This window comes from Cyclopterus lumpus, chromosome 7 (genome assembly GCF_009769545.1).
Source record: "Cyclopterus lumpus isolate fCycLum1 chromosome 7, fCycLum1.pri, whole genome shotgun sequence".
NCBI classification, from domain to species: domain Eukaryota; kingdom Metazoa; phylum Chordata; class Actinopteri; order Perciformes; family Cyclopteridae; genus Cyclopterus; species Cyclopterus lumpus.
The window spans coordinates 25,103,427-25,130,926 of NC_046972.1; the positions used below are offsets into that span (position 1 = coordinate 25,103,427).

General features: G+C 47.7%; 1 protein-coding gene across 1 annotated transcript in view; it reads right to left on the reverse strand.

Annotated features, from left to right (window-relative positions):
* plxna3 (plexin A3) overlaps window positions 1-27,500 on the reverse strand; it is an 84,501-nt gene that overhangs the window by 50,455 nt on the left and 6,546 nt on the right. Inside the window, exons 2-6 of the mRNA XM_034536304.1 lie at window positions 19,224-19,642; window positions 18,114-18,304; window positions 17,136-17,683; window positions 14,741-14,905; window positions 13,656-13,838 (exon numbers count right to left, since the gene is read on the reverse strand). Of these exons, the coding sequence (XP_034392195.1) occupies window positions 13,656-13,838; window positions 14,741-14,905; window positions 17,136-17,683; window positions 18,114-18,304; window positions 19,224-19,525 (1,389 nt within the window). The 5' untranslated portion in view covers window positions 19,526-19,642. The remainder of the gene's footprint in view (window positions 1-13,655; window positions 13,839-14,740; window positions 14,906-17,135; window positions 17,684-18,113; window positions 18,305-19,223; window positions 19,643-27,500) is intronic.

The following is a 27,500-nucleotide window of genomic DNA, read 5'->3' on the forward strand; positions in this document are numbered from 1 at the left end:
CAGTACTACAACCTAGTACTGCTGTACTACTACAACCTAGTACTACAACCTAGTACTGCTGTACTACTACAACCTAGTACTACAACCTAGTACTGCTGTACTACTACAACCAGTACTACAACCTAGTACTGGTGTACTACTACAACCAGTACTACAACCTAGTACTGCTGTACTACTACAACCAGTAGTACTGTACTACTACAACCAGTAGTACTAATACAACCAGTTGTATTGTATACAGGAGTCCTGTATTTGAATACATAATGTATATTATGTATATATAAAGTGTATAAAGTACTGCAGTACAGGGTTCATGTACTTTTTTATAAACAGAATATTTATTGTGTGATTATTTATTTACACCTATGTTTTTATATCGTGAGCCGTGTATTTAAACTGTGTTTATATTTGTGCCATAGCCAAGACTGAATATTACTTCTAGTACTACTTCATACAAAGTACGGTGTGCACTGTGTGGTGTACTATGTGTACTGTGTGGTGTACTATGTGTACTGTGTGGTGTACTATGTGGTGTACTATGTGTACTGTGTGGTGTACTATGTGTACTGTGTGGTGTACTATGTGGTGTACTATGTGTACTGTGTGGTGTACTATGTGTACTGTGTGGTGTACTATGTGGTGTACTATGTGTACTGTGTGGTGTACTATGTGGTGTACTATGTGTACTGTGTGGTGTACTATGTGTACTGTACTATGTGTACTGTGTGGTGTACTATGTCTACTGTGTGGTGTACTATGTGTACTGTGTGGTGTACTATGGTGTACTATGTGTACTGTGTGGTGTACTATGTGTACTGTGTGGTGTACTATGTGGTGTACTATGTGTACTGTGTGGTGTACTATGTGTACTGTGTGGTGTACTGTGTGGTGTACTATGTGTACTGTGTGGTGTACTATGTGTACTGTGTGGTGTACTATGTGGTGTACTATGTGTACTGTGTGGTGTACTATGTGTACTGTATGGTGTACTATGTGTACTGTGTGGTGTACTATGTGTACTGTATGGTGTACTATGTGTACTGTGTGGTGTACTATGTGTACTGTGTGGTGTACTATGGTGTACTATGTGTACTGTGTGGTGTACTATGTGTACTGTGTGGTGTACTATGTGTACTGTATGGTGTACTATGTGTACTGTGTGGTGTACTATGTGGTGTACTATGTGTACTGTGTGGTGTACTATGTGGTGTACTGTGTGGTGTACTATGTGTACTGTGTGGTGTACTATGTGTACTGTGTGGTGTACTATGTGGTGTACTATGTGTACTGTGTGGTGTACTATGTGTACTGTGTGGTGTACTATGTGTACTGTATGGTGTACTATGTGTACTATGTGGTGTACTATGTGTACTGTGTGGTGTACTATGTGTACTGTGTGGTGTACTATGTGGTGTACTGTGTGGTGTACTATGTGTACTGTATGGTGTACTATGTGGTGTACTATGTGTACTGTGTGGTGTACTATGTGTACTGTGTGGTGTACTATGTGTACTGTATGGTGTACTATGTGTACTGTATGGTGTACTATGTGGTGTACTATGTGTACTGTATGGTGTACTATGTGTACTGTATGGTGTACTATGTGGTGTACTATGTGTACTGTGTGGTGTACTATGTGTACTGTGTGGTGTACTATGTGGTGTACTATGTGTACTGTGTGGTGTACTGTGTGGTGTACTATGTGTACTGTGTGGTGTACTATGTGTACTGTATGGTGTACTATGTGTACTGTGTGGTGTACTATGTGTACTGTGTGGTGTACTGTGTACTGTGTGGTGTACTGTGTGTACTATGTGGTGTACTATGTGTACTGTGTAGTGTACTATGTGTACTGTGTAGTGTACTATGTGTACTGTGTGGTGTACTATGTGGTGTACTATGTGTACTGTATGGTGTACTGTGTGGTGTACTATGTGTACTGTGTAGTGTACTATGTGTACTGTGTGGTGTACTATGTGGTGTACTATGTGTACTGTATGGTGTACTGTGTGGTGTACTATGTGTACTGTGTGGTGTACTATGTGTACTGTGTGGTGTACTGTGTGGTGTACTATGTGTACTGTGTGGTGTACTATGTGTACTGTGTGGTGTACTATGTGTACTGTGTAGTGTACTATGTGTACTGTGTGGTGTACTATGTGTACTGTGTAGTGTACTATGTGTACTGTGTGGTGTACTATGTGTACTGTGTGGTGTACTATGTGTACTGTGTGGTGTACTATGTGTACTGTACTATGTGTACTGTGTGGTGTACTATGTGGTGTACTATGTGTACTGTGTAGTGTACTATGTGTACTGTGTGGTGTACTATGTGTACTGTGTGGTGTACTATGTGTACTGTGTGGTGTACTATGTGTACTGTGTGGTGTACTATGTGTACTGTATGGTGTACTATGTGGTGTACTATGTGTACTGTATGGTGTACTATGTGGTGTACTATGTAGTGTACTATGTGTACTGTGTGGTGTACTATGTGTACTGTGTGGTGTACTATGTGTACTGTGTGGTGTACTATGTGGTGTACTATGTGTACTGTGTGGTGTACTATGTGTACTGTGTGGTGTACTATGTGTACTGTGTGGTGTACTATGTGTACTGTGTGGTGTACTATGTGTACTGTGTGGTGTACTATGTGTACTGTGTAGTGTACTATGTGTACTGCTGTAAGCTGAGTGAACCTCCAGCTGCAGTCAGCTCGTTACTCTCCACCTGCTGCTGTGAATATCTGTCCATACATCTATCACTGTGTGTGTGTGTTCCATGTGTGTGTGTGTGTGCGCGCGCGTGTGTGTGCGCGTGTGTGTGTTCCATGTGTGTGTGTGTGCGTGTGTGTGTGCAGTCTGGGCCAGCTGACAGTCTGTATTTGCTCAGCAGTAATCGTCTGCTTGCTCACATGGACAAAGTGTTTGCTGCTGTCCACACAGCCTGACCGTGTGTGTGTGTGTTCCGTGTGTGTGTGTGTGTGTGTGATCTCTGTCCACTTCAGTTTAGTTTACTCAGTTTAGTAGTTTAAACCTAACTGAGTAGTTTAGTTATTTAAACCTAACTGAGTAGTTTAGTTATTTAAACCTAACTGAGTAGTTTAGTTATTTAAACCTAACCGAGTAGTTTAGTTATTTAAACCTAACTGAGTAGTTTAGTTATTTAAACCTAACCGAGTAGTTTAGTTATTTAAACCTAACCGAGTAGTTTAGTTATTTAAACCTAACCGAGTAGTTTAGTTATTTAAACCTAACCGAGTAGTTTAGTTATTTAAACCTAACTGAGTAGTTTAGTTATTTAAACCTAACCGAGTAGTTTAGTTATTTAAACCTAACCGAGTAGTTTAGTTATTTAAACCTAACCGAGTAGTTTAGTTATTTAAACCTAACTGAGTAGTTTCCTGTGAAGACAGATTTTATTTTGAAAAGACGGTTTTAGTTCAAAGTGTCTTGACTGATCTGGGATCAGCTGACTGACAGTGGACATGATTGTAGATATTGATCTGTGATTGACTGTCCAGCCTGATCTCAGATCAGATTCACCGTCTGCGTTCTGAAACCGTGGAGACGGTCTTCATCGTGGAGTTCGTTAGCGCCTCTCCGACTTCACGAGTTAATAAACATTATTAGCCTTCAATAGTCGTTCAATTATTGATTTCCCTTTTTCAGCGACTGTCACTTTAATTGAAGATCGGATTCTGAGCTTGTGAGGACCGAACCAGGTGAGACGCGAGAGGACATAATTAATATCTGGAGGAGATAATCGGTGTGATGAAACACGAGGCAACGACACACACACACACACACGCACACACACACACACACACACACGTTAATTAACGAGCTGAACGCCGTGTTGGAACGGCTCCAGACTAAAAATAAAAGGCACACGCGGGTTATTTCAATCTGAATCTGATCATTTGATCGTTTCCTTGTGAGCAGAGTGAACAGCTGCTGTGGTGCGTTCAAGTGCTGCTCCGTATGTTTGAGCTCCATCACATTGAACGGAGGTTAAAGTAAAATAACGGGAATGAACTCTTTCAGTCTCATTTAAGACGGGCTTTTCACAATAAAAGCCTCTCACGACACTCGGATGTTCCCACCGTCCCTGAACTGGTGTTTACTGGGAACACTGGACCTTATCGTCGCCATCGTCTGGGGAACTCCTGGGAACAGGAAACCCTCAGAGGGTCAGAAACAAAGAGCTGTCACACACACACACACACACACAGAGACACACACACACAGAGACACACACACACACACACAGAGACACACACACACAGACACACACACAGACACAGAGACAGACACACACACACACACACACTGACCCAGTTTCAGGTGCTCAGTGGATTAAAGCAACAACACTTTCTCCCCCATTATCCTCTCCTCTCCTTCCCTTCCCTCCTCCTCTCCTTCCCCCTCCTCTCCTTCTCTCCTGCCTCCTCCTCTCCTATTCCCTCCTCCTCCTCTCCTGCCTCCTCCTCTCCTTCCCCCTCCTCTCCTTCTCTCCTGCCTCCTCCTCTCCTTCCCTCCTCCTCCTCTCCTGCCTCCTCCTCTCCTATTCCCTCCTCCCTTCTCCTCTTCTCTCCTTCCCTCCTCCTCTCCTCTCTTTCCCCCTCCTCTCCTCTCCTCTCCTTCCCTCCTCTCCTCTCCTCTCCCCTCCTCCTCCTCTCCTTCCCTCCTCCTCTCCTGCCTCCTCCTCTCCTATTCTCTCCTTCCCTCCTCTCCTTCTCTCCTCTCTCCTTCCCCCTCCTCTCCTTCTCTCCTGCCTCCTCCTCTCCTTCCCTCCTCCTCTCCTCTCCTCTCCTCCTCTCCTTCCCTTCCCTCCTCTCCTCTCCTCCTCTCCTTCCCTCCTCCTCCTCCTCTCCTGCCTCCTCCTCTCCTATTCTCTCCTTCCCTCCTCTCCTTCTCTCCACCTCTCCTTCTCTCCTCCCTCCTCCTCTCCTACCAATCAGAGGACTTCAAAAATATCACTTACAGTACAAATGTGGTTTTTCAGAAGTCTAACCATATTCTGATTTAGACAGGGTGTGGCCCCACACACACACACACAGACACACACACAGACACACACACACACAGACACACACACACACAGAGACACACACACAGACACAGACACACACACACACACAGACACACACACACACACACACACAGACAGACACACACACACACACACAGACAGACACACACACACACAGACAGACACACACACAGACACAGACACACACACAGACACAGACACACACACACACACAGACACACACACACACACACACACAGACAGACACACACACACACAGACAGACACACACAGACACACACACAGACACTTTATAGAATATTTTGTAGACGATCCATAAAAGAGAGGAAGCCGACAGACTCGCTCAATTTTCATTTAGACCACACACAGTTTTACTAGTGTGTCTGTGTGCGTGTGTGATTGTGTGTGTGTGTGTGTGTGTGTGTGTCTGTGTGTGTGTGTGTGCGTCAGGCTGAAACGTGTCCTTTGGGACAAACTTTATTGTCCTCGCTGTAAAACACGGTCAATGAGACAAAGAGATGAAGTCATTTCTCAAGGTGAGTGCTGCGCACACACAGTTTGACTAGTGTGTGTGTGTGTGTGTGTGTGTGTGTGTGTGTGTGTGTGTGTGTTTTGTTTTGTGTTGTGTGTGTGTGTGTGTGTCGGTCAGTTGGAGAACAGTTTATTTATTTCAAAAATTCATCAAATATTTCTAATTTACAGAATGACTCAGTTAGGTTTAAACTACTAAACTACTAGTTAGGTGTTAATCTTCATACTTCCTGGTCTAAACTCTACATGTTAATTAATTTTATGAATTATATTCAAGCAAAACTACACGAGTGGAAAGATTCTAATGACAGAAGTTATATAATAATTATATACAGTCGGTTTGCACAGGAGCTGATCCCACATCTGTTTTAAACTCACATCTGGAAACACTCTCACACACACACACTATATATATATATATATATATATATATATATATATATATATATATATATATATATATATATATATAAATATATATATATATATATATAAATATATAAATATAATAGTTGAATTACACCTTCATGGAAACAAAATCATATTACACACAAACAAATACAGAAACCAATAAATGCATAGACACACACACACGCACACACAGACACAGACACACACACACACACACACAGACACACACACACACACACACGCGTTGGCCCCTGACAGCAGTCGTCCAGGCGGTCACATAAATCTACATCCAGGCTTTAGAGTGTGTGTGCAGCAACACAACTAGAGGAGCAACACAACTAGAGAAGGAGCAACACAACTAGAGGAGCAACACAACTAGAGAAGGAGCAACACAACTAGAGAAGGAGCAACACAACTAGAGAAGGAGCAACACAACTAGAGGAGCAACACAACTAGAGAAGGAGCAACACAACTAGAGAAGGAGCAACACAACTAGAGAAGGAGCAACACAACTAGAGAAGGAGCAACACAACTAGAGGAGCAACACAACTAGAGGAGCAACACAACTAGAGGAGCAACACAACTAGAGAAGGAGCAACACAACACAACTAGAGAAGGAGCAACACAACTAGAGAAGGAGCAACACAACTAGAGAAGGAGCAACACAACTAGAGGAGCAACACAACTAGAGAAGGAGCAACACAACTAGAGGAGCAACACAACTAGAGAAGGAGCAACACAACTAGAGAAGGAGCAACACAACTAGAGAAGGAGCAACACAACTAGAGGAGCAACACAACTAGAGAAGGAGCAACACAACTAGAGAAGGAGCAACACAACTAGAGAAGGAGCAACACAACTAGAGAAGGAGCAACACAACTAGAGGAGCAACACAACTAGAGGAGCAACACAACTAGAGGAGCAACACAACTAGAGAAGGAGCAACACAACACAACTAGAGAAGGAGCAACACAACTAGAGAAGGAGCAACACAACTAGAGAAGGAGCAACACAACTAGAGGAGCAACACAACTAGAGAAGGAGCAACACAACTAGAGGAGCAACACAACTAGAGAAGGAGCAACACAACTAGAGAAGGAGCAACACAACTAGAGGAGCAACACAACTAGAGAAGGAGCAACACAACTAGAGGAGCAACACAACTAGAGAAGGAGCAACACAACTAGAGAAAGAGCAACACAACTAGAGAAGGAGCAACACAACTAGAGGAGCAACACAACTAGAGAAGGAGCAACACAACTAGAGAAGGAGCAACACAACTAGAGAAGGAGCAACACAACTAGAGAAGGAGCAACACAACTAGAGAAGGAGCAACACAACTAGAGAAGGAGCAACACAACTAGAGAAGGAGCAACACAACTAGAGAAAGAGCAACACAACTAGAGAAGGAGCAACACAACTAGAGGAGCAACACAACTAGAGAAGGAGCAACACAACTAGAGAAGGAGCAACACAACTAGAGAAGGAGCAACACAACTAGAGAAGTAGCAACACAACTAGAGAAGGAGCAACACAACTAGAGGAGCAACACAACTAGAGAAGGAGCAACACAACTAGAGAAGGAGCAACACAACTAGAGAAGGAGCAACACAACTAGAGAAGGAGCAACATCTCTCACGTCGTCTCTAATCTAATTTACAGCCAATTTAAACAGAAACACCAGCTGGTCCTTAATGTGTGTGAATGTTTATGTATTGGCATGTGTGTGTGTGTGTGTGTGTATGTGTGTGTGTGTGTGTGTGTGTGTGTGTGAGAGCCCAGGTGTGATGCTTCCTCCTCCAATCACACACCAATCTACCTCAATTAATATCCGACCATGAAACATCACTGCTTATTGGCTAATTTGTGTGTGTCTCTCTGTGTGTCTCCCTGTGTGTCTCCCTGTGTGTGTCTGTGTGTGTCTCTGTGTGTGTTTCTGTGTGTGTCTCCCTGTGTGTGTTTCTGTGTGTGTCTGTGTGTGTGTCTGTGTGTGTCTCTGTGTGTGTCTCTGTGTGTGTCTCTGTGTGTGTCTGTGTGTGTCTCTCTGAGTGTCTCTGTGTGTGTCTGTGTGTGTTTCTGTGTGTGTCTGTGTGTCTCTCTCTGTGTGTCTGAGTGTCTCTGTGTGTCTCTGTGTGTGTCTCTGTGTGTGTCTGTGTGTGTCTCTCTGTGTGTTTCTGTGTGTGTTTCTGTGTGTGTCTGTGTGTCTCTCTCTGTGTGTCTCTGTGTGTCTCTGTGTGTGTCTCTGTGTGTGTCTGTGTGTGTCTCTCTGTGTGTTTCTGTGTGTGTCTCTGTGTGTTTCTGTGTGTGTCTCTGTGTGTGTCTGTGTGTCTCTCTGAGTGTCTCTGTGTGTGTTTCTGTGTGTGTCTGTGTGTCTCTCTCTGTGTGTCTGAGTGTCTGAGTGTCTCTGTGTGTGTCTCTGTGTGTGTCTGTGTGTGTCTCTCTGTGTGTTTCTGTGTGTGTCTCTGTGTGTTTCTGTGTGTGTCTCTGTGTGTTTCTGTGTGTGTCTCTGTGTGTTTCTGTGTGTGTTTCTGTGTGTGTCTGTGTGTGTCTGTGTGTGTCTCTCTGTGTGTTTCTGTGTGTGTCTCTGTGTGTTTCTGTGTGTGTCTCTGTGTGTTTCTGTGTGTGTCTCTGTGTGTTTCTGTGTGTGTTTCTGTGTGTGTCTGTGTGTGTCTCTCTGTGCTGTAATTTTGGTGATTTCTTTCAAGCAAACGTCTCCTTTCGTGGTTTCGTGGGTTCGGATCATGATTCCATGGAGGAAACGTTTCCTGCAGGTGAGACGCAGGTGCAGCCGGCGTCATCACAACAAGCAGCGATCAGCTGTTCGTCAACAGAGGAACACAATCATCATCCTGCAGATGCATTTCCCCGGTCGCCACCGGAGGCAAGAGGAGAGAGAGAGAGGAGGAAGAAGAAGAGGAGAGAGAGAGAGAGGAAGAAGAAGAGGAAGAAGGAAGAAGAGGAGGAAGAAGAAGAGGAAGGAAGAAGGAGGAGGAAGAAGAAGAAGGAGGAAGAGGAAGAAGGAGGAGGAAGAGGAAGAAGGAGGAGCAGCAGGTGCAGGCGGCTCAGTTACAAACAGACATTACTGTTGAATTCCCCGACGTCTCATTAGCCAATAATGACTCCGTTCCCTCTGAATGCCACAGCTGATTGGCTGACTCATCTCCACTAATTCACTTTGTGATAATGGGGAGGAGGAAGAGGAGGAAGAGGAGGAGTTCTTCTGTTGAATATATGGAAAATATTCAAAGGAACGACAATATTTCATGATTTGAACCACGCAGAGGCAGCAAGAGCTGTGATTGGTCGGTTCAGACGGCGTGAAGCCCGTGGAAGAAGATCTCAAGATTTCTCCATTTAAAGACACAATGAACGTTCCTCCTCAATGTTCCTCCTGAATGTCCCTCCTGAACGTTCCTCCTCAATGTCCTTCCTGAACGTTCCTCCTCAATGTTCCTCCTCAATGTTCCTCCTCAATGTTCTTCCTGAATGTCCCTCCTGAACGTTCCTCCTCAATGTCCTTCCTGAACGTTCCTCCTCAATGTTCCTCCTCAATGTTCTTCCTGAATGTCCCTCCTGAACGTTCCTCCTCAATGTCCTTCCTGAACGTTCCTCCTCAATGTTCCTCCTCAATGTTCTTCCTCAATGTCCCTCCTCAATGTTCTTCCTCAATGTCCCTCCTGAATGTTCCTCCTCAATGTTGTTCCTCAATGTCCCTCCTCAATGTTCTTCCTGAATGTTCCTCCTCAATGTTCTTCCTCAATGTCCCTCCTCAATGTTCTTCCTCAATGTCCCTCCTGAATGTTCCTCCTCAATGTTCTTCCTCAATGTCCCTCCTGAATGTTCCTCCTCAATGTCCCTCCTGAATGTTCCTCCTCAATGTTCTTCCTCAATGTCCATCCTGAACGTTCCTCCTCAATGTCCCTCCTGAATGTTCTTCCTCAATGTCCCTCCTGAACGTTCCTCCTCAATGTCCTTCCTCAATGTTCCTCCTGAACGTTCCGCCCGGTCCTCAACTGGAACCGGGTCTTGGTTCCCATCCTACGTCCGTCAGGAACGTTCCTACGTAGGACGGGAACCAAGACCCGGTTCCAGTTGAGGACCGGGAACCTTAATAGAACAGGGTCCTGCAGGGACCAGGTCAGACCTGAAGAAACGAGGGACCAGACAAAGTGCTCTGATTGGACGGCTGACTCCAGTGTGTGTGTGTTGGGAGGTGAGGTCAGTGCAGCGTGTCTCCTCTCTGCCCTCAAGCCTGTTTGTTTTGGGCTCAGATCAGAAAGCTGCTGACACACAGAGAGAGAGAGACACACACACACACACACACACACTCTCACACACACACACACACACTCTCCTGGGACGCCCCCCTCCAGCTTCCTGTCGCCTCGTTCTCCTAACATGCTGATGACATCATCCTCTTTCAACCCAATCAGCTGATAACACGATACGACTACTACTAATATAACTACTAATATACTACTACTAATAATATACTACTACTACTACTACAACACATAATATACTGCTACTACTAATTATTTTCATCTTCAGTTTCACCAAAAACCATCTCTTCCTGTCTGCGTCCTGGGAGCAGAGGTCAAAGGTCGCAGCTTCTCAAACCTAAACACGCTTCATGCTGTAAAAACGCCGTGTTAACAGCATTAAAGTTGAAACAATCACCGTAACCGGATGAATATGTCCCACTGATGGAGGATCAGTCCACCTTAATCCAGTCCAGCATCTGAACAATATACCACCTTAAACCAATCTAAAATTATAACAAATACCACCTTAAATCAGTCTGAAATCTGATAAAATACCACCTTAAACCACCCGTTACAGGCCCATTACGAACTGCCCTCATCTTTCTAGAAGCTGAACCTCTTGTCTGAGTCCGTTAGCGTCGTTAGCTCCTCTCGGCTCCGGTTCTTCTAGAACCGAGAACAGAACTTAGTTCTCTGGATGTTTGAGGAACGTTTAAAGGAACCCAGATTCATTCCTGAGGTGATGATGTTAACATCCAGCCCAGGTGCAAACAGAACAGCTACACCTGCAGACAGGTTGGTCCCATGAGACAGGACATACTGGCCCCTCCACCACAAGCCCCAGTCCACCTCATTATGTGGGTCACTGTGTGTTTCCTGCAGGAAAACGATGTCTAGTCCTTTCTGTTTAATCATCTCTGCAGTGACCGCTCTCCTCTCTCGGTCCCTCCCACCATTAATGTTTAAAGACCCAACCCTCACCTTGTGCATTGAAATATGAAAAAGAAACGTGATGTAGACAGCCAACAGTAACAGAAGTATTAAGTGCAGCACATCCATGACAGACTCACTTAAGTATTTTCATCCTTTTGGAACTTTTATCTTTCTTCCTTGTACAGATCTCCAGTGTAACCCTGGGACTCGGCGACAGAGACACAGTCGGAGTCCGTCTCGTACTCCATCTCCTCCTCCACAACACAAGCCTCTCCACTCACCTCTGGACCCTCCCGTGCTTCGACAGCTCCCCCACCAGAACCTCATCCCTCACGCACGGCGGCACGTTCGTCACCGCCGCCGTGACCAGGGGAGAGACGGGGACGTGTCGAACACCACGACCCCGCTCTCCACCACCGTGTTGACTTTAATGATGCTGTCCAAGAAGATGACCACGGCCTTGTTCATCCGGGCAGCGGACTTCACGCTGCTGTAGCCCACCACCTCCCCCACCGCCAGGCTGCAGTCCTCCACCGAGCACGAGAACACCGGCATAAGCCGAATCCCGTGCCTGCGTGTGAGCCAGCTCAAGTCCATCTCGGCGTTAGCACCCCGCTAGTCCGACGCTAGCCCGCCGTTAGCACGTCGCTAGCCCGCCGCTTGAACGACGCTAGCCCGCCGTTAGCACGTCGCTAGCCCGCCGCTTGAACGTCGCTAGCCCGACGTTAGCACGTCACTAGCCCGCCGTTAGCACGTCGCTAGCACGCCGTTAGCACGCCGCTAGCACGCCGTTAGCACGCCGCTAGCCCGCCGTTAGCACGTCGCTAGCACGCCGTTAGCACGCCGCTAGCACGCCGTTAGCACGCCGCTAGCCCGCCGTTAGCACGTCGCTAGCCCGCCACCAAACCCCCCTCGTGCACACAGTACCCCACTCGACACCGACACATACACTGATCTACACTCACGAGACACACGGGAAAAAACACCGTCAACTACGAACATGACGCTCTCTGCTCCCAACCTCCGACCTCACGCTCAGAGAGAGAGAGAGAGAGGGGGAGGGAGAGAGAGAGAGAGAGAGAGAGAGGGAGGGAGAGAGAGAGAGGGAGGAGGGAGAGATAGAGGGGGAGAGATAGAGACAGAGAGAGACAGAGAGGGAGAGAGAGAGAGAGAGAGAGGGGGAGAGAGAGACAGAGAGGGAGAGATAGAGACAGAGAGAGACAGAGAGGGAGAGAGAGAGAGAGGGGGAGAGAGAGAGAGGGAGAGAGAGAGAGACAGACAGAGAGGGGGAGAGAGACAGAGAGGGGGAGAGAGGGGGAGAGAGACAGAGAGGGGGAGAGAGGGAGAGAGAGAGAGAGAGAGAGAGAGACAGAGAGGGAGAGAGAGAGAGAGAGAGAGAGAGAGAGGGGGAGAGAGAGAGAGAGAGAGGGAGAGAGAGCGATAAAGTCAACAGGGGGTTTGAGTTACAGCTTGTTGTTGTTTCTATCAGAGTCTCGTAAAATGAATCAGGACTCTAGCGTCTCTGGAGGGTCCACGTCTCCAGTCTGAGTTATGGTTCTCCTCTCGCTGCAGAGGGGGGGGAGGGGGTTCAACTCCCAGAGAAACCCAGAGCAAGGCACTAAAACAACTTCAGTGTTGAAGACTTTTACGTCTGTCCTAGAACCACCTAGCAGCACCTCTAAAGATCCACATCAGAACCTCTGGTTGTATAGAAGTCTATGTTTCATGTGTTATAGCTGCATTCTCTCTCCTGACCACCAGGGGGCGACTCCTCTGGTTGTATAGAAGTCTATGCTTCATGTGTTATAGCTGCATTCTCTCTCCTGACCACCAGGGGACGACTCCTCTGGTTGTATAGAAGTCTATGTTTCATGTGTTATAGCTGCATTCTCTCTCCTGACCACCAGGGGGCGACTCCTCTGGTTGTATAGAAGTCTATGCTTCATGTGTTAAAGCTGCATTCTCTCTCCTGACCACCAGGGGGCGACTCCTCTGGTTGTATAGAAGTTGATGCTTCATGTGTTAAAGCTGCATTCTCTCTCCTGACCACCAGGGGGCGACTCCTGGTTGTATAGAAGTCTATGCTTCATGTGTTAAAGCTGCATTCTCTCTACTGACCACCAGGGGGCGACTCCTCTGGTTGTATAGAAGTCTATGCTTCATGTGTTAAAGCTGCATTCTCTCTAACCCCTTAACCCCTCACAGGTTCAGGAGAGGCTGAACCCTGATTGGTTCATGGAGTTCTGTCAACATGTCATGTGACCTTTGCTCACAGAAACAGAACCCAAAGCAGGACAAAGCTTCCAGACAAACAAGATGTCCGACAGGAAGCAGGAAAACAGCAAAGCTCAGGAAGAAGCTCCGTGACCAGAAACACCAGGAAGCCATTTTTAAAACCACCCGGCAGCAACAACCCACAAACATCGCTCATAGGGAATCGAACCGCCGTGTTCCGCCTACCTTCTTCAGCTGGCCGCTGCGCGTGCCCACGAACACCACGGTGTGCTCGCCGTAGGTGTAGGCGGCCACGGCGCCCATGCCCTCCGTCCGGTCCTCGTACAGCGGGTTCCCCTCGATGACCCGCAGGCCCCCCAGAGGCTGGTTCAGCACCTGGCCACAGAAGTCATCTCCAATCTGCTTCGGCTGTGGAGGAGGAGGAAGAAGAGGGGGATGAGGAGGAGGAGGAGGAGGAAGAAGAGGGGGATGAGGAGGAAGAAGAAGAGGGGGATGAGGAGGAGGAGGAGGAGGAGGAGGAAGAAGAAGAGGGGGATGAGGAGGAGGAGGGGGATGAGGAGGAAGAAGAAGAGGGGGATGAGGAGGAGGAGGGGGATGAGGAGGAAGAAGAAGAGGGGGATGAGGAGGAAGAGGAGGAGGGGCATGAAGAGGAGGAGGAAGAGGAAGAAGAAGAGGAAGAGGAGGAGGGGGGGATGAAGAGGAGGAGGGGGATGAGGAGGAAGAGGAGGAGGAGGAAGAAGAGGGGGATGAGGAGGAGGAGGAGGAGGAGGAAGAAGAAGAGGGGGATGAGGAGCAGGAGGGGGATGAGGAGGAAGAGGAGGAGGGGCATGAAGAGGAGGAGGAAGAGGAAGAAGAAGAGGAGGAAGAGGAGGAGGGGGGATGAAGAGGAGGAGGGGGATGAGGAGGAAGAGGAGAAGGAAGAGGAAGAGGAAGAAGGAGGAGAAGGAGAAGGAGGAAGAAGAGGAGATGGGTTTAGTCAACGAGAGCAATGACGTCATATAACTATATACAGTCATACCTATATTTATATATAACTATAACTACTAATGATGTAAACGTTCGCAGGCTCTGAACATACACACACACCCTGTCATTAGCGGGTTGAAGCTCAACAGAACATGGAAACTGAAACAAAAGTCAGCTGATTCTTTGAGTTCCACGTGTACACACAAATATATATATATATATATATATATATATATATATATATATATATATATATATATATATATATATATATATATATATATGAATAACAAACCATCTACACCACCCGACCTTAAAACCCCACTGAAGGAAGACAGACCCACCGTGTGGATGCAGGGCAGCTCCTTGTTGAGGAGCCAGGGTAAGGACAGGCGCCCCTCCCCCCGGTAACAGGTCTGGATCCGGTTCCTCATGGCCAGGTTGATGTGCTTCAGCGTGAACAGGCACAGGACCGTCTCCCTGGGGGGGTTGGACCGGTTCTTCTGGCCCTGAGGACACGGCGAGGGACAGGAAGTGATGTCATAACAACGGACACAGAGAGTTTTAACAGAATGACCTCTCTCTCTGAGTGGAAGGAGTGCTGAGAGTTCGGAGCTGAGAGCGTTTTTCTGAATATTGTTTTTTCACCGGGTAGTGTGGGGGATGAGAGCGGGTAGCGGGGGGTAGGTTTCACGGGGTTGTGTGTGTGGGTTGGCGGGTGTAGTGTGTGTGTTTGTGTGTTTGTGTCGGTGTGCAGCCGAGTAGCGCGCGCTGCTCGCCGTGCTAACCACTAGCATGGAGCTGCACTACTTAACCAGGAGACACGGGATCCGACTTGTACCCGGGTCCCCGTGCTCGGTGGAGGACTGCAGCCTCGCGGTGGGGGTGCTGGTCGGCCACGGCAGCGTGAAGTCCGCGGTGCGGATGAACAAAGCCGTGGTCGTCTTCCTGGACAGCGTGAGTAAGGCCGACGCGGTGGTGGAGAGCGGAGTCGTGGTGTCCGACACGCACGTCCCCGTCTCTCCTCTGGACACACCGGCGGTTAAAGTGACGGTGTCCAATGTTCCTCCGTTCCTGAAGGACGAGGAGTTGGTGGGGGAACTGTCCAGGTACGGGAGGGTTACTTCCCAGGTGAGGAAGCTGTCCTCTGGGTTCAGGTCTCAGCTCCAGAGACACGTGGTGTCTCACCGGAGACAGCTGGTCATGGTCCTCAACGACAGGAACGGGGCCCTGAACACCTCATTCAGAGTGAGAGTGGAGGGGTGTGTGTATGTCTGTTTCACAACGTCAGACGACATGAGGTGTTTTAGTTGTGGGAGGGAGGGACACCAGAGCAGGACCTGTCCTCAGAAGACATCTGGTGGACAGGACGGCGCCGAGGGGAACCCGACCGAGAGAGACACCGGGGACAAGGAGGGAGGGGACAAGGAGGGAGGACGGAGGGGACAAGGAGGGAGGCCGGGAGGACGGAGGGGACAAGGAGGGAGGGGACAAGGAGGGAGGCCAGGAGGACGGAGGGGACAAGGAGGGAGGCCGGGAGGACGGAGGGGACAAGGAGGGAGGAGGGAGGGGACAAGGAGGGAGGCCAGGAGGAGGGAGGGGACAAGGAGGGAGGACAGGAGGAGGGAGGGGACAAGGAGGGAGGCCAGGAGGACGGAGGGGACAAGGAGGGAGGCCAGGAGGACGGAGGGGACAAGGAGGGAGGCCGGGAGGGGACAAGGAGGGAGGACAGGAGGAGGGAGGGGACAAGGAGGGAGGCCGGGAGGAGGCGGGTGGGGTGCAGGAGGGGAGCACAGAGGAGGGAAGTGGGGGGCAGGAGGTGGGAAGTGGGGGGCGGGAGGGGAGCACGGAGGGGGGGTGTGGGGTGCAGAAGAGGGAGGTGGTCCAGCAGGTGGAAGATGAGGGGGCAGGGAGGGATAAACGTGGGCAGGAGGCTGAGGTCGAGTTGGCAGACGGTGAGGTTGGCATGGAGGAGGACGAGGAGAAGAGTCAGGCTCACCGTCTGAAGAGGAAGAGGAGGGAGGATGAGGAAAGCTGCAGGCTAAGAAGGGGGCTTCGGGTAAAGGGGAGGAGGAGTCTGAGGCCAGTTTGGAGGAGGACTCCTACTCAGATGCTGAGGGTGACTCCTGTGATGAGGAGGAGGAGAGGCCAGGAGTGTACAGTGTGGGCAGGATAAGGGGGTATCTTATCAGGACCAAGAACCAGAGGGTGGTGATAGACAACCACTTCTCTGACATGCTGAGGCTCGCTAGGTCCATTAGGCACCACATGGCCGGTGAAGCAGGTACAAGCTTTACAAAGCAGGAGGGCTACAGACTGAGGAAGATAGAGCAGAATGTGGAGAGAGTGCTGAGGGAGGGTGAGGAGGTCCTGCAGAGATTTCCAGAGGCGACGGTGGCTGCCCTGCTCCGAGGACAAAGGAGAGATGATGCAGGAAGAGGAGAAGGACGGAGATGCTGCAGGAGGAGGAAAAGGACGGGACGGAGAGGCTGCAGGAGGAGGAGAAGGACGGGACGGAGAGGCTGCAGGAGGAGGAGGAGGTTGAGAAGAAGATGCTGCAGGAGGAAGAAGAGGAAACTCCCGACTCCATACTGAGTGGGGTCTCAGGACCACCTCTCAGGGACAAAAGGGTGTTGAGGGGTTTTGTTTGTTGGGTGTAGTTAGGTAGTGTGTCTGTATGTTCGTATTGTTCTATGTAGAAATAAAGTTTTTGTAAAAATCTCTCTCTCTCTCTCTCACCTGTGAGAAGACAACAAACAGGACGTCGTCGTCCTCCGACAGGCCGAGCGCGTGGGCCAGGCGGCGCCCCGGTTTCTGCTTGTAGGCGGCCTGGACGAGCCGGTACTCCACGCCGTCCTTGGTGCAGCCCAGGGGGAACTCCACGTAGGAGTAGAACTCCGTGTCGTTGGAGCACATCCTCACGATCTTGGAGGTGAAGAACTTCTCCCCACCGGCGTCCATCTGCGTGAGCTGCGTGTCCAGCTGCAGCGTCAGGAAGTAGACGTAAGTGCGGCTGGAGAAGCCGTAGACGTAGTAGATGTCGAAGGCCGGGTAGAGGGACAGCGTGTCCGACGGGATCTTGATCTGCGAGGACACAAACTCGTCCTGGTAGACCAGCGAGAACATGTTCACGCTCTCCTCGTCCGCCACCAGCTTCCTGCTGGACATCGTCGGGAAGTACTCCGACTTCCCGTCGATGGCGGCGCCGATGAAGAGCCGGCTGCCGCCCTTCAGGGGCTTCTTCCTCTTCGGGTCGGCCGTCCAGTCGTCCTCACCGACAACCACGCCTGGAGAGGAGGAGGAGGAGGAGGAGGAGGAGGAGGAGGAGAGGAAGAGGAGGAGAGGAAGAGGAGAGGAAGAGGAGAGGAGGAAGAGGAGCAAAGTAACAGGAAGTGTTTAGCCTAGCTTAGCACAAAGGCTGGAAGCAGAGAAAAACTGCTAGCTTAGCTCCACCAAGAAATACAACAGATGTTGTTGGAAGGTGTACATGTTGGATAACCCAGAATTAACCCAAGCTCGTTAGCTCGTTAGCTAGTAAACAGTCAGCTGCATTTACCGTTAGCATTGGTTAGCATTAGCTGGATGATTCTATAAAAACGACTTTGCTAACTGCTGGTTGGAAAGTGTTTGAAAGTCCTTTTCGAAATGTCCATCAAACAGTCTTTGTCTCAATGTTCTCCCCGTTCAGGTGAATCTGACTCCGCCCCCCCAGCTTACCTGCCATCCCATCAGCCTCTCTGGCTCCAGACAGGTAGTGCTCTTTGCGGTGATGCGGCTCTCCCAGTTTGAAGAGATCCTCCAGTCGTAGGAACTGACAGACGCCCTGCCAGATGGACCCGCACGCCACCAGTCGGTTCCCAGTATAATCCACCAGTAAGAGCTTATTCACGTTATCCGACGACTCCAGTCTGAGGGCAGAGACAGACAGACAGGTGGGACGTTAGACAGGTGAGACGATTAGAAGGGACACAGTAACACAGTGTGATGAAACAGAAAGACGGGTGGAAAGACAGACAGGTGAAGACAGACAGGTGTAGACAGACAGGTGTAGACAGACAGGTGAAGACAGACAGGTGTAGACAGACAGGTGTAGACAGACAAGAGTAGACAGACAGGTGTAGACAGACAGGTGTAGATAGACAGGTGTAGACAGACATGTGTAGACAGACATGTGTAGACAGACAGGTGTAGATAGACAGGTGTAGACAGACATGTGTAGATAGACATGTGTAGACAGACAGGTGTAGACAGACAGGTGTAGATAGACAGGTGTAGATAGACATGTGTAGACAGACAGGTGTAGACAGACAGGTGTAGACAGACAGGTGTAGACAGACAGGTGTAGATAGACAGGTGTAGACAGACAGGTGTAGACAGACAGGTGTAGACAGACAGGTGTAGATAGACAGGTGTAGACAGACATGTGTAGATAGACATGTGTAGACAGACAGGTGTAGACAGACAGGTGTAGACAGACAGGTGTAGATAGACATGTGTAGACAGACAGGTGTAGACAGACAGGTGTAGACAGACAGGTGTAGATAGACAGGTGTAGATAGACAGGTGTAGACAGACATGTGTAGACAGACAGGTGTAGATAGACAGGTGTAGACAGACAGGTGTAGATAGACAGGTGTAGACAGACATGTGTAGACAGACAGGTGTAGATAGACAGGTGTAGACAGACATGTGTAGACAGACAGGTGTAGATAGACAGGTGTAGACAGACAGGTGTAGACAGACAGGTGTAGACAGACAGGTGTAGACAGACAGGTAAAGACAGACAGGTGTAGACAGACAGGTGTAGACAGACAGGTGTAGACGCACCTGTGAGCACAGGCCCTGACGCTGGGCGGAGGGTAACACTTGGCGTTGTCCTCCACCGGTCCGGTCATGTGACTCCTCAGCTCCGTCAGATTGGCCGACAGCTTCAGCACTCGGTTCACGGCGCCGACGAACACCTCACCTGTCCGCCGGTGGACGGTCAGGTGCGTGAGGGAGGAGTCAAAGGCTCGGTATACCACCCGGGCCGACGCCACGGAGGGGGGAGGAGGAGCAGCCGGGGCGGAGAGGAGGGACGAGGAGAGGAGGAGGAGGGAGAGGAGGAGAGGAGAAGAAGAGGGGAACATGGTGGACAGAGGGAGGAGGAGGAGAGGATGGAGGGATGGAGGAGGAAAAGAGGAGGGGAGGAGGAGGAGGAGAGTTGGCTGCAGGTCTGATGAAGAGTCAGCTTCAAAGGGGCATGACTGTGGAGAGAGAGACAGACACGACGTTAGCTACAGGAGCCTGTTGGGGACATTCATGTGACTACAGGAGCCTGTTGGGGACATTCATGTGACTACAGGAGCCTGTTGGGGACATTCATGTGACTACAGGAGCCTGTTGGGGACATTCATGTAGCTACAGGAGCCTGTTGGGGACATTCATGTAGCTACAGGAGCCTGTTGGGGACATACATGTGACTACAGGAGCCTGTTGGGGACATTCATGTGACTACAGGAGCCTGTTGGGGACATTCATGTGACTACAGGAGCCTGTTGGGGACATTCATGTAGCTACAGGAGCCTGTTGGGGACATTCATGTAGCTACAGGAGCCTGTTGGGGACATTCATGTGGCTACAGGAGCCTGTTGGGGACATTCATGTGACTACAGGAGCCTGTTGGGGACATTCATGTGACTACAGGAGCCTGTTGGGGACATTCATGTGGCTACAGGAGCCTGTTGGGGACATTCATGTGACTACAGGAGCCTGTTGGGGACATTCATGTAGCTACAGGAGCCTGTTGGGGACATTCATGTAGCTACAGGAGCCTGTTGGGGACATTCATGTAGCTACAGGAGCCTGTTGGGGACATTCATGTGGCTACAGGAGCCTGTTGGGGACATTCATGTGACTACAGGAGCCTGTTGGGGACATTCATGTGACTACAGGAGCCTGTTGGGGACATTCATGTGGCTACAGGAGCCTGTTGGGGACATTCATGTGACTACAGGAGCCTGTTGGGGACATTCATGTAGCTACAGGAGCCTGTTGGGGACATTCATGTGACTACAGGAGCCTGTTGGGGACATTCATGTGACTACAGGAGCCTGTTGGGGACATTCATGTGACTACAGGAGCCTGTTGGGGACATTCATGTAGCTACAGGAGCCTGTTGGGGACATTCATGTAGCTACAGGAGCCTGTTGGGGACATTCATGTAGCTACAGGAGCCTGTTGGGGACATTCATGTAGCTACAGGAGCCTGTTGGGGACATTCATGTGACTACAGGAGCCTGTTGGGGACATTCATGTAGCTACAGGAGCCTGTTGGGGACATTCATGTGACTACAGGAGCCTGTTGGGGACATTCATGTGGCTACAGGAGCCTGTTGGGGACATTCATGTAGCAACAGGAGCCTGTTGGGGACATTCATGTAGCTACAGGAGCCTGTTGGGGACATTCATGTAGCAACAGGAGCCTGTTGGGGACATTCATGTGACTACAGGAGCCTGTTGGGGACATTCATGTGACTACAGGAGCCTGTTGGGGACATTCATGTGACTACAGGAGACTGTTGGGGACATTCATGTGACTACAGGAGCCTGTTGGGGACATTCATGTGACTACAGGAGCCTGTTGGGGACATTCATGTGACTACAGGAGCCTGTTGGGGACATTTAAAAACACATATAGTCACACTTTATAACCAAAATGTTATCCTGACTTTATTCGGTCTGATGAGGAGCTTTAAAACCTTGTATTGTTTACAAGAAGCTCTCTAACACACACACAGGATTCCTCTGACATTAGAGATGAGCAGTGTGTGTGTGTGTGTGTGTGTGTGTGTGTGTGTGTGTGTGTTAGACGTATTGATCTGCTTCCCTCATAAAGCTCCAGCAGCACTGAGCTGGATGGAAACTTCACTCTCATCCTGGCAGCCGCGACTCCTTTTACGTTTGAATGACAGCTGATTATACACACACACACACACACATACACACACACGCACACACACACACACACACGGAGGGTTCTCTCCTCCCGTAGACGTTGTGCACATTGGCGCTCCGGTGGGAATCGAACCCTCGACTGCAGCAGCGTTAATCAATAAAGAATATGAGAAACAAACGGAGCTCATCTTCTGACATGGACACACACACACACACTCTGTACACACACTCTGTACACACACTCTGTACACACTCTTGCGTTACAAACGAGCACAATTCAAGTGTGTATTGTCTCTCAGGAACTCTAATCCATGAAGCTTGTTTGTTTCACCTGACAACAAACACCTGAGACCAACGAAGAAGAAGAAGAAGAGACTTCCTCAGGTCTGCTGCTAATGAGACAGTAGAAGAAGAGACTCAACGTTGGTTTCTGAATGAACAGAGACAAACAGTAAGTAACCCTGTGTCACACACACACACACACACACACACACACACACACACACACACACACACACACTCTGGTGATCACAAAGAGGCAGTGAAAGATCAGCACATTAGTTAATTAGACTGCTGAGCTGAAGGGAGACCAGTGTGTGTGTGTGTGTGTGTGTGTGTGTGTGTGTGTGTGTGTGTGTGTGTGTGTGTGTGTGTCAGAGTAGACAACAGACAGCTGGGCAGACAGATAGAGTTTCTCTAACTGCACACTAGGATTTCACTGGACCATCCATCACCCTGCTGTGTGTGAACATTGTGCTGCTTCAGTATTATTTAGTAAAGTATTGATATTCTTTATATAAATATAAATCAAAGAGTTGTTAACTTATGACTGAATGTAATGAAACCCATTTATGAATGAATAACAACGGTTTTATGAATATTAAAAAAATAAACTTTGTTTCCAAAACATTGAAGAAACTTAAACATCTTCACAACATCGAGAAAACATCACTCAGGTTTCCTGCTGAAAATCATTTTTGAATATCGTCGACCGACCAGAACGGAGAACGATCAACGAGATGAAACGAGTTGAAACGAGATGGTAACTTAAGCTAACTGCTAACATAAGATATGTTTCATCTCTGAGGGTTCACAACAGAGAGAAACATGGCCGGTTAGAGTCGGGAAGAATTGGGTAGAAACAAAAAGAAACAGAAACAGAAAGAAACAAAAAGAAACAGAAAGAAACAGAAACAGAAAGAAACAAAAAGAAACAGGAAGAAACAGAAAGAAACAGAAAGAAACAGGAAGAAACAGGAAGAAACAGAAACAGAAACAAACAGAAAGAAACAGGAAGAAACAGGAAGAAACTGAAAGAAACAGAAACAGAAACAAACAAAAAGAAACAGGAAGAAACAGAAACAGAAAGAAACAAAAAGAAACAGGAAGAAACAGAAAGAAACAGAAACAAACAAAAAGAAACAGAAAGAAACAAAAAGAAACAAAAAGAAACAGGAAGAAACAGAAAGAAACAGAAACAGAAACAAACAAAAAGAAACAGGAAGAAACAGAAAGAAACAAAAAGAAACAGGAAGAAACAAAAACAGAAAGAAACAAAAAGAAACAGGAAGAAACAGAAAGAAACAGAAACAAACAAAAAGAAACAGAAAGAAACAGAAACAAACAAAAAGAAACAGAAAGAAACAGAAACAGAAAGAAACAAAAAGAAACAAAAAGAAACAGGAAGAAACAGAAAGAAACAGAAAGAAACAGAAAGAAACAGAAACAGAAAGAAACAAAAAGAAACAAAAAGAAACAGGAAGAAACAGAAAGAAACAGAAACAAACAAAAAGAAACAGAAACAAACAGAAACAGAAAGAAACAAAAAGAAACAAAAAGAAACAGGAAGAAACAGAAAGAAACAGAAAGAAACAGAAAGAAACAGAAACAGAAAGAAACAAAAAGAAACAGAAAGAAACAGAAACAGAAAGAAACAAAAAGAAACAAAAAGAAACAGGAAGAAACAGAAAGAAACAGAAACAGAAACAAACAAAAAGAAACAGAAAGAAACAGAAACAGAAACAAACAAAAAGAAACAGGAAGAAACAGAAAGAAACAGAAACAAACAAAAAGAAACAGGAAGAAACGGGAAGAACCAAAAAAGAAACCGGTAGAAACAGGAAGAAACAGGAAGAAACAGGAAGAAACAGGAAGAACTGTGAAGAAACTGGAAGAAACCGGAAGAATCAGGTAGAACCGGGTAGAAACAGGAAGAATCGGGAAGAAACCGGAAGAAACAGATACGGGAAGAAACCGGAAGAAATAGAACCGGGAAGAAACAGGAAGAATATGGAAGAATATGGAAGAAACAGGAAGAAACAGGAAGAAACAGGAAGAAACCGGAAGAAACAGAACCGGGAAGAAACAGGAAGAATATGGAAGAATATGGAAGAAACAGGAAGAAACAGAAAGAAACAGGAAGAATCAGGAAGAAACAGGAAGAAACAGAACCGGGAAGAAACAGGAAGAATATGGAAGAATATGGAAGAAACAGGAAGAAACAGAAAGAAACAGGAAGAATCAGGAAGAAACAGGAAGAAACAGAACCGGGAAGAAACAGGAAGAATATGGAAGAAACAGGAAGAATATGGAAGAATATGGAAGAAACAGGAAGAAACAGAAAGAAACAGGAAGAAACAGGAAAAAACAGAAAGAATCAGGAAGAATCAGGTAGAACCGGGTAGAACCGGCTCCTCTAAACCAGACTAACTGGTTGAATCTGGTTTTTAAATTGTAAAAATGACATTCTGCAGTTTTCCGGAGGGTTTTCTTGTCGGCCTGAAGGGACGTGATTGGGCGATAATTATCTGGCTCCACGGCAACCAGCGGAAAAACTGCTCCATTAAGTGTGTAAGTGTGTGTTTGTGTGTGTGTGTGTGTGTGTGTGTGTGCCTCAGCCCACACAGACTTCAGTCCATCAAACTGTTATTCCATTAGAGGAAGGACTGTCGATCACATGACTGAGTGAAACGGATCAGCTGATGGAAACCAGAGACACGAACACGTAAACACGCCGAGCGCTACGGCGGCGGCCATGTTGGCTTAAACAAACGTTTAGCTCTTCTGGTTCTGACTGGCGGACCCAAACGTTGAGCTTCTTCACACCAGGAACGTTCCACGACGCTTCAGCTGCTTTCAGAGCTCAGATACAACAACTGAACTTCTATTTGTTCACGTTGCTACAAAAAGCCACTTCACATCCTTTCAGAGCGAGAACTCTTGACAATATAAATAATGAACTGTTTCCAGACTCGGGGTTCACTTCTTTCTGTCCCGGGACGTTTCAGGATCCAAATGAAACCGTAAACATTCGATGACCTTCGTCAGGCGGTCCCCGGTGACCTTTGACCCCTCCGTGTACCCGCGCTGCACTGACTGCATGAGCAGCAACATCTAAACAAAGTTTATTCCTGTGACGGCAGTCACGCTCCATCTAACCGCTGAGATTATCTCCTGCTGAGGTCGTGAAGAGGACGTTCAGGTAGAAAGCTAACGTTGTGGAAGCAGAAAGCTAACGTTGCGGAAGCAGAAAGCTAACGTTGTGGAAGCAGAAAGAAAGCTAACGTTGTGGAAGCAGAAAGCTAACGTTGTGGAAGCAGAAAGAAAGCTAACGTTGTGGAAGCAGAAAGCTAAGGTTGCAGAAGCAGAAAGCTAACATTGTGGAAGCAGAAAGCTAACATTGTGGAAGCAGAAAGCTAACGTTGTGGAAGCAGAAAGCTAACGTTGTGGAAGCAGAAAGCTAACGTTGTGGAAGCAGAAAGAAAGCTAACGTTGTGGAAGCAGAAAGCTAACGTTGTGGAAGCAGAAAGAAAGCTAACGTTGCGGAAGCAGAAAGCTAACGTTGTGGAAGCAGAAAGCTAAGGTTGTGGAAGCAGAAAGCTAACGTTGTGGAAGCAGAAAGCTAAGGTTGTGGAAGCAGAAAGCTAACGTTGTGGAAGCAGAAAGCTAACGTTGCGGAAGCAGAAAGCTAACGTTGCGGAAGCAGAAAGCTAACGTTGCGGAAGCAGAAAGCTAAGGTTGTGGAAGCAGAAAGCTAACGTTGCGGAAGCAGAAAGCTAACGTTGCGGAAGCAGAAAGCTAAGGTTTCCGGAAGCAGAAAGCTAAGGTTGCGGAAGCAGAAAGCTAACGTTGTGGAAGCAGAAAGCTAAGGTTGTGGAAGCAGAAAGCTAACGTTGTGGAAGCAGAAAGCTAATGTTGTGGAAGCAGAAAGCTAACGTTGTGGGAGCAGAAAGCTAAGGTTGCGGAAGCAGAAAGCTAACGTTGTGGAAGCAGAAAGAAAGCTAACGTTGCGGAAGCAGAAAGCTAAGGTTGCGGAAGCAGAAAGCTAAGGTTGCGGAAGCAGAAAGCTAACGTTGCGGAAGCAGAAAGCTAACGTTGTGGAAGCAGGAAGCTAACGTTGCCGAAGCAGAAAGCTAAGGTTGTGGAAGCAGAAAGCTAACGTTGCGGAAGCAGAAAGCTAAGGTTGTGGAAGCAGAAAGCTAACGTTGCGGAAGCAGAAAGCTAACGTTGCGGAAGCAGAAAGCTAACGTTGTGGAAGCAGGAAGCTAACGTTGCGGAAGCAGAAAGCTAACGTTGCAGAAGCAGAAAGCTAACGTTGCGGAAGCAGAAAGCTAAGGTTGCGGAAGCAGAAAGCTAACGTTGCAGAAGCAGAAAGCTAACGTTGTGGAAGCAGAAAGCTAAGGTTGTGGAAGCAGAAAGCTAACGTTGCGGAAGCAGAAAGCTAACGTTGCGGAAGCAGAAAGCTAACGTTGCAGAAGCAGAAAGCTAACGTTGCAGAAGCAGAAAGCTTCAAGTTCAACAGCAGACAGTAATTATAATATGTCTAACGTTAACTAGACGTTTCTGATCTACTGAGCATGTGCGACACCAACAGAGACGAGAAAGAAGCCAGACATCTCACTCCTTCAGTTATTTCTGGAGTGGATGATGGAAGAAGTGTTGCACACGCTCAGTCGCGACTGGTGAGCGAGTGTTGTTGTTGTTGTTGTTGTTGTTAATAACAAGATATGAATCCAGTGTTCTTTTTGTGATGCCTGATGATCGGTTTGTCAGAAACTAGACGTGTGTGTGTGTGTGTGTGTGTGTGTGTGTGTGTGTGTGTATGTGTGTGTGTCGGCAGGTTTTCATAACGTCCTCATATAACGTTCTGTTACTTAGCAACTAATGCTGTTCCCAAAGTAAACGGCGTTTGTAAGAGTCTCCTTCAGAAAGAAGAAGAATGCTTTTAGCCGTCTCGCTGAGGTGAAAACAAGTTCTTCATCCTCCTCCTCCTCATGACCTCTGACCTCCCTCATCAGACAGTGAGATCCTGAGGTCACTCATGTTGGGATGAGACCTCAGATTTAATGGTTTGAACCAGCGAAGCTGAGACGACCTCATCGTCTCCATTTAAACTGCTGTTCAACAGGTCACATGACCAGAAACTGTCTAAGAAGGGCAGTAATGTTGGACCTGAACACACACACACACACACACACAGACAGACAGACAGACAGACAGACAGACAGACAGACAGACAGACAGACAGACAGACAGACAGACAGACAGACAGACAGACACAGACAGACAGACAGACACAGACAGACAGACAGACAGACAGACAGACAGACACACAGACACACAGACACACAGACACACAGACACAGACAGACAGACAGACACAAGGTTAAGAGGTTACAGCTGATAACACCATCCAGACCAACAGAGTCGTCGTGGAAACGTAGCCCCCCCCCCTTTGGTAACATGGTTAGCTCCATTAGCACTGATAGCCGCTAGCCGCCATGTTGAGAGCCGTGTGGAGACAATAGAATCTGAATTTCAAATGAGAGCGGGGCTCAACTCAGACAACCCGGTAACTAATGATTCACCGTGTTAGACTCATATCAATTAGGACCTAATTGTTGTATTTGTACCTCTAGTTCCCGATGAATTAATCATTAATAATAATAATAATTACAGATTTCTTCAGTGTATATATATATATATTGAACAGATGGCTGAAACACACAGATGGAAATGAAACGGAAGCTCAGTTCTTCTCATTATCTTCAATTAAACGAAGCATTAATGAGGCGGATCCTTTGTTTACGTGTTTCTGCCTCTTTCCTCCACTTGTGTGTTTGTCTTACAACATCTGTGTATTAATACTCTCTACACTCATATGCACAC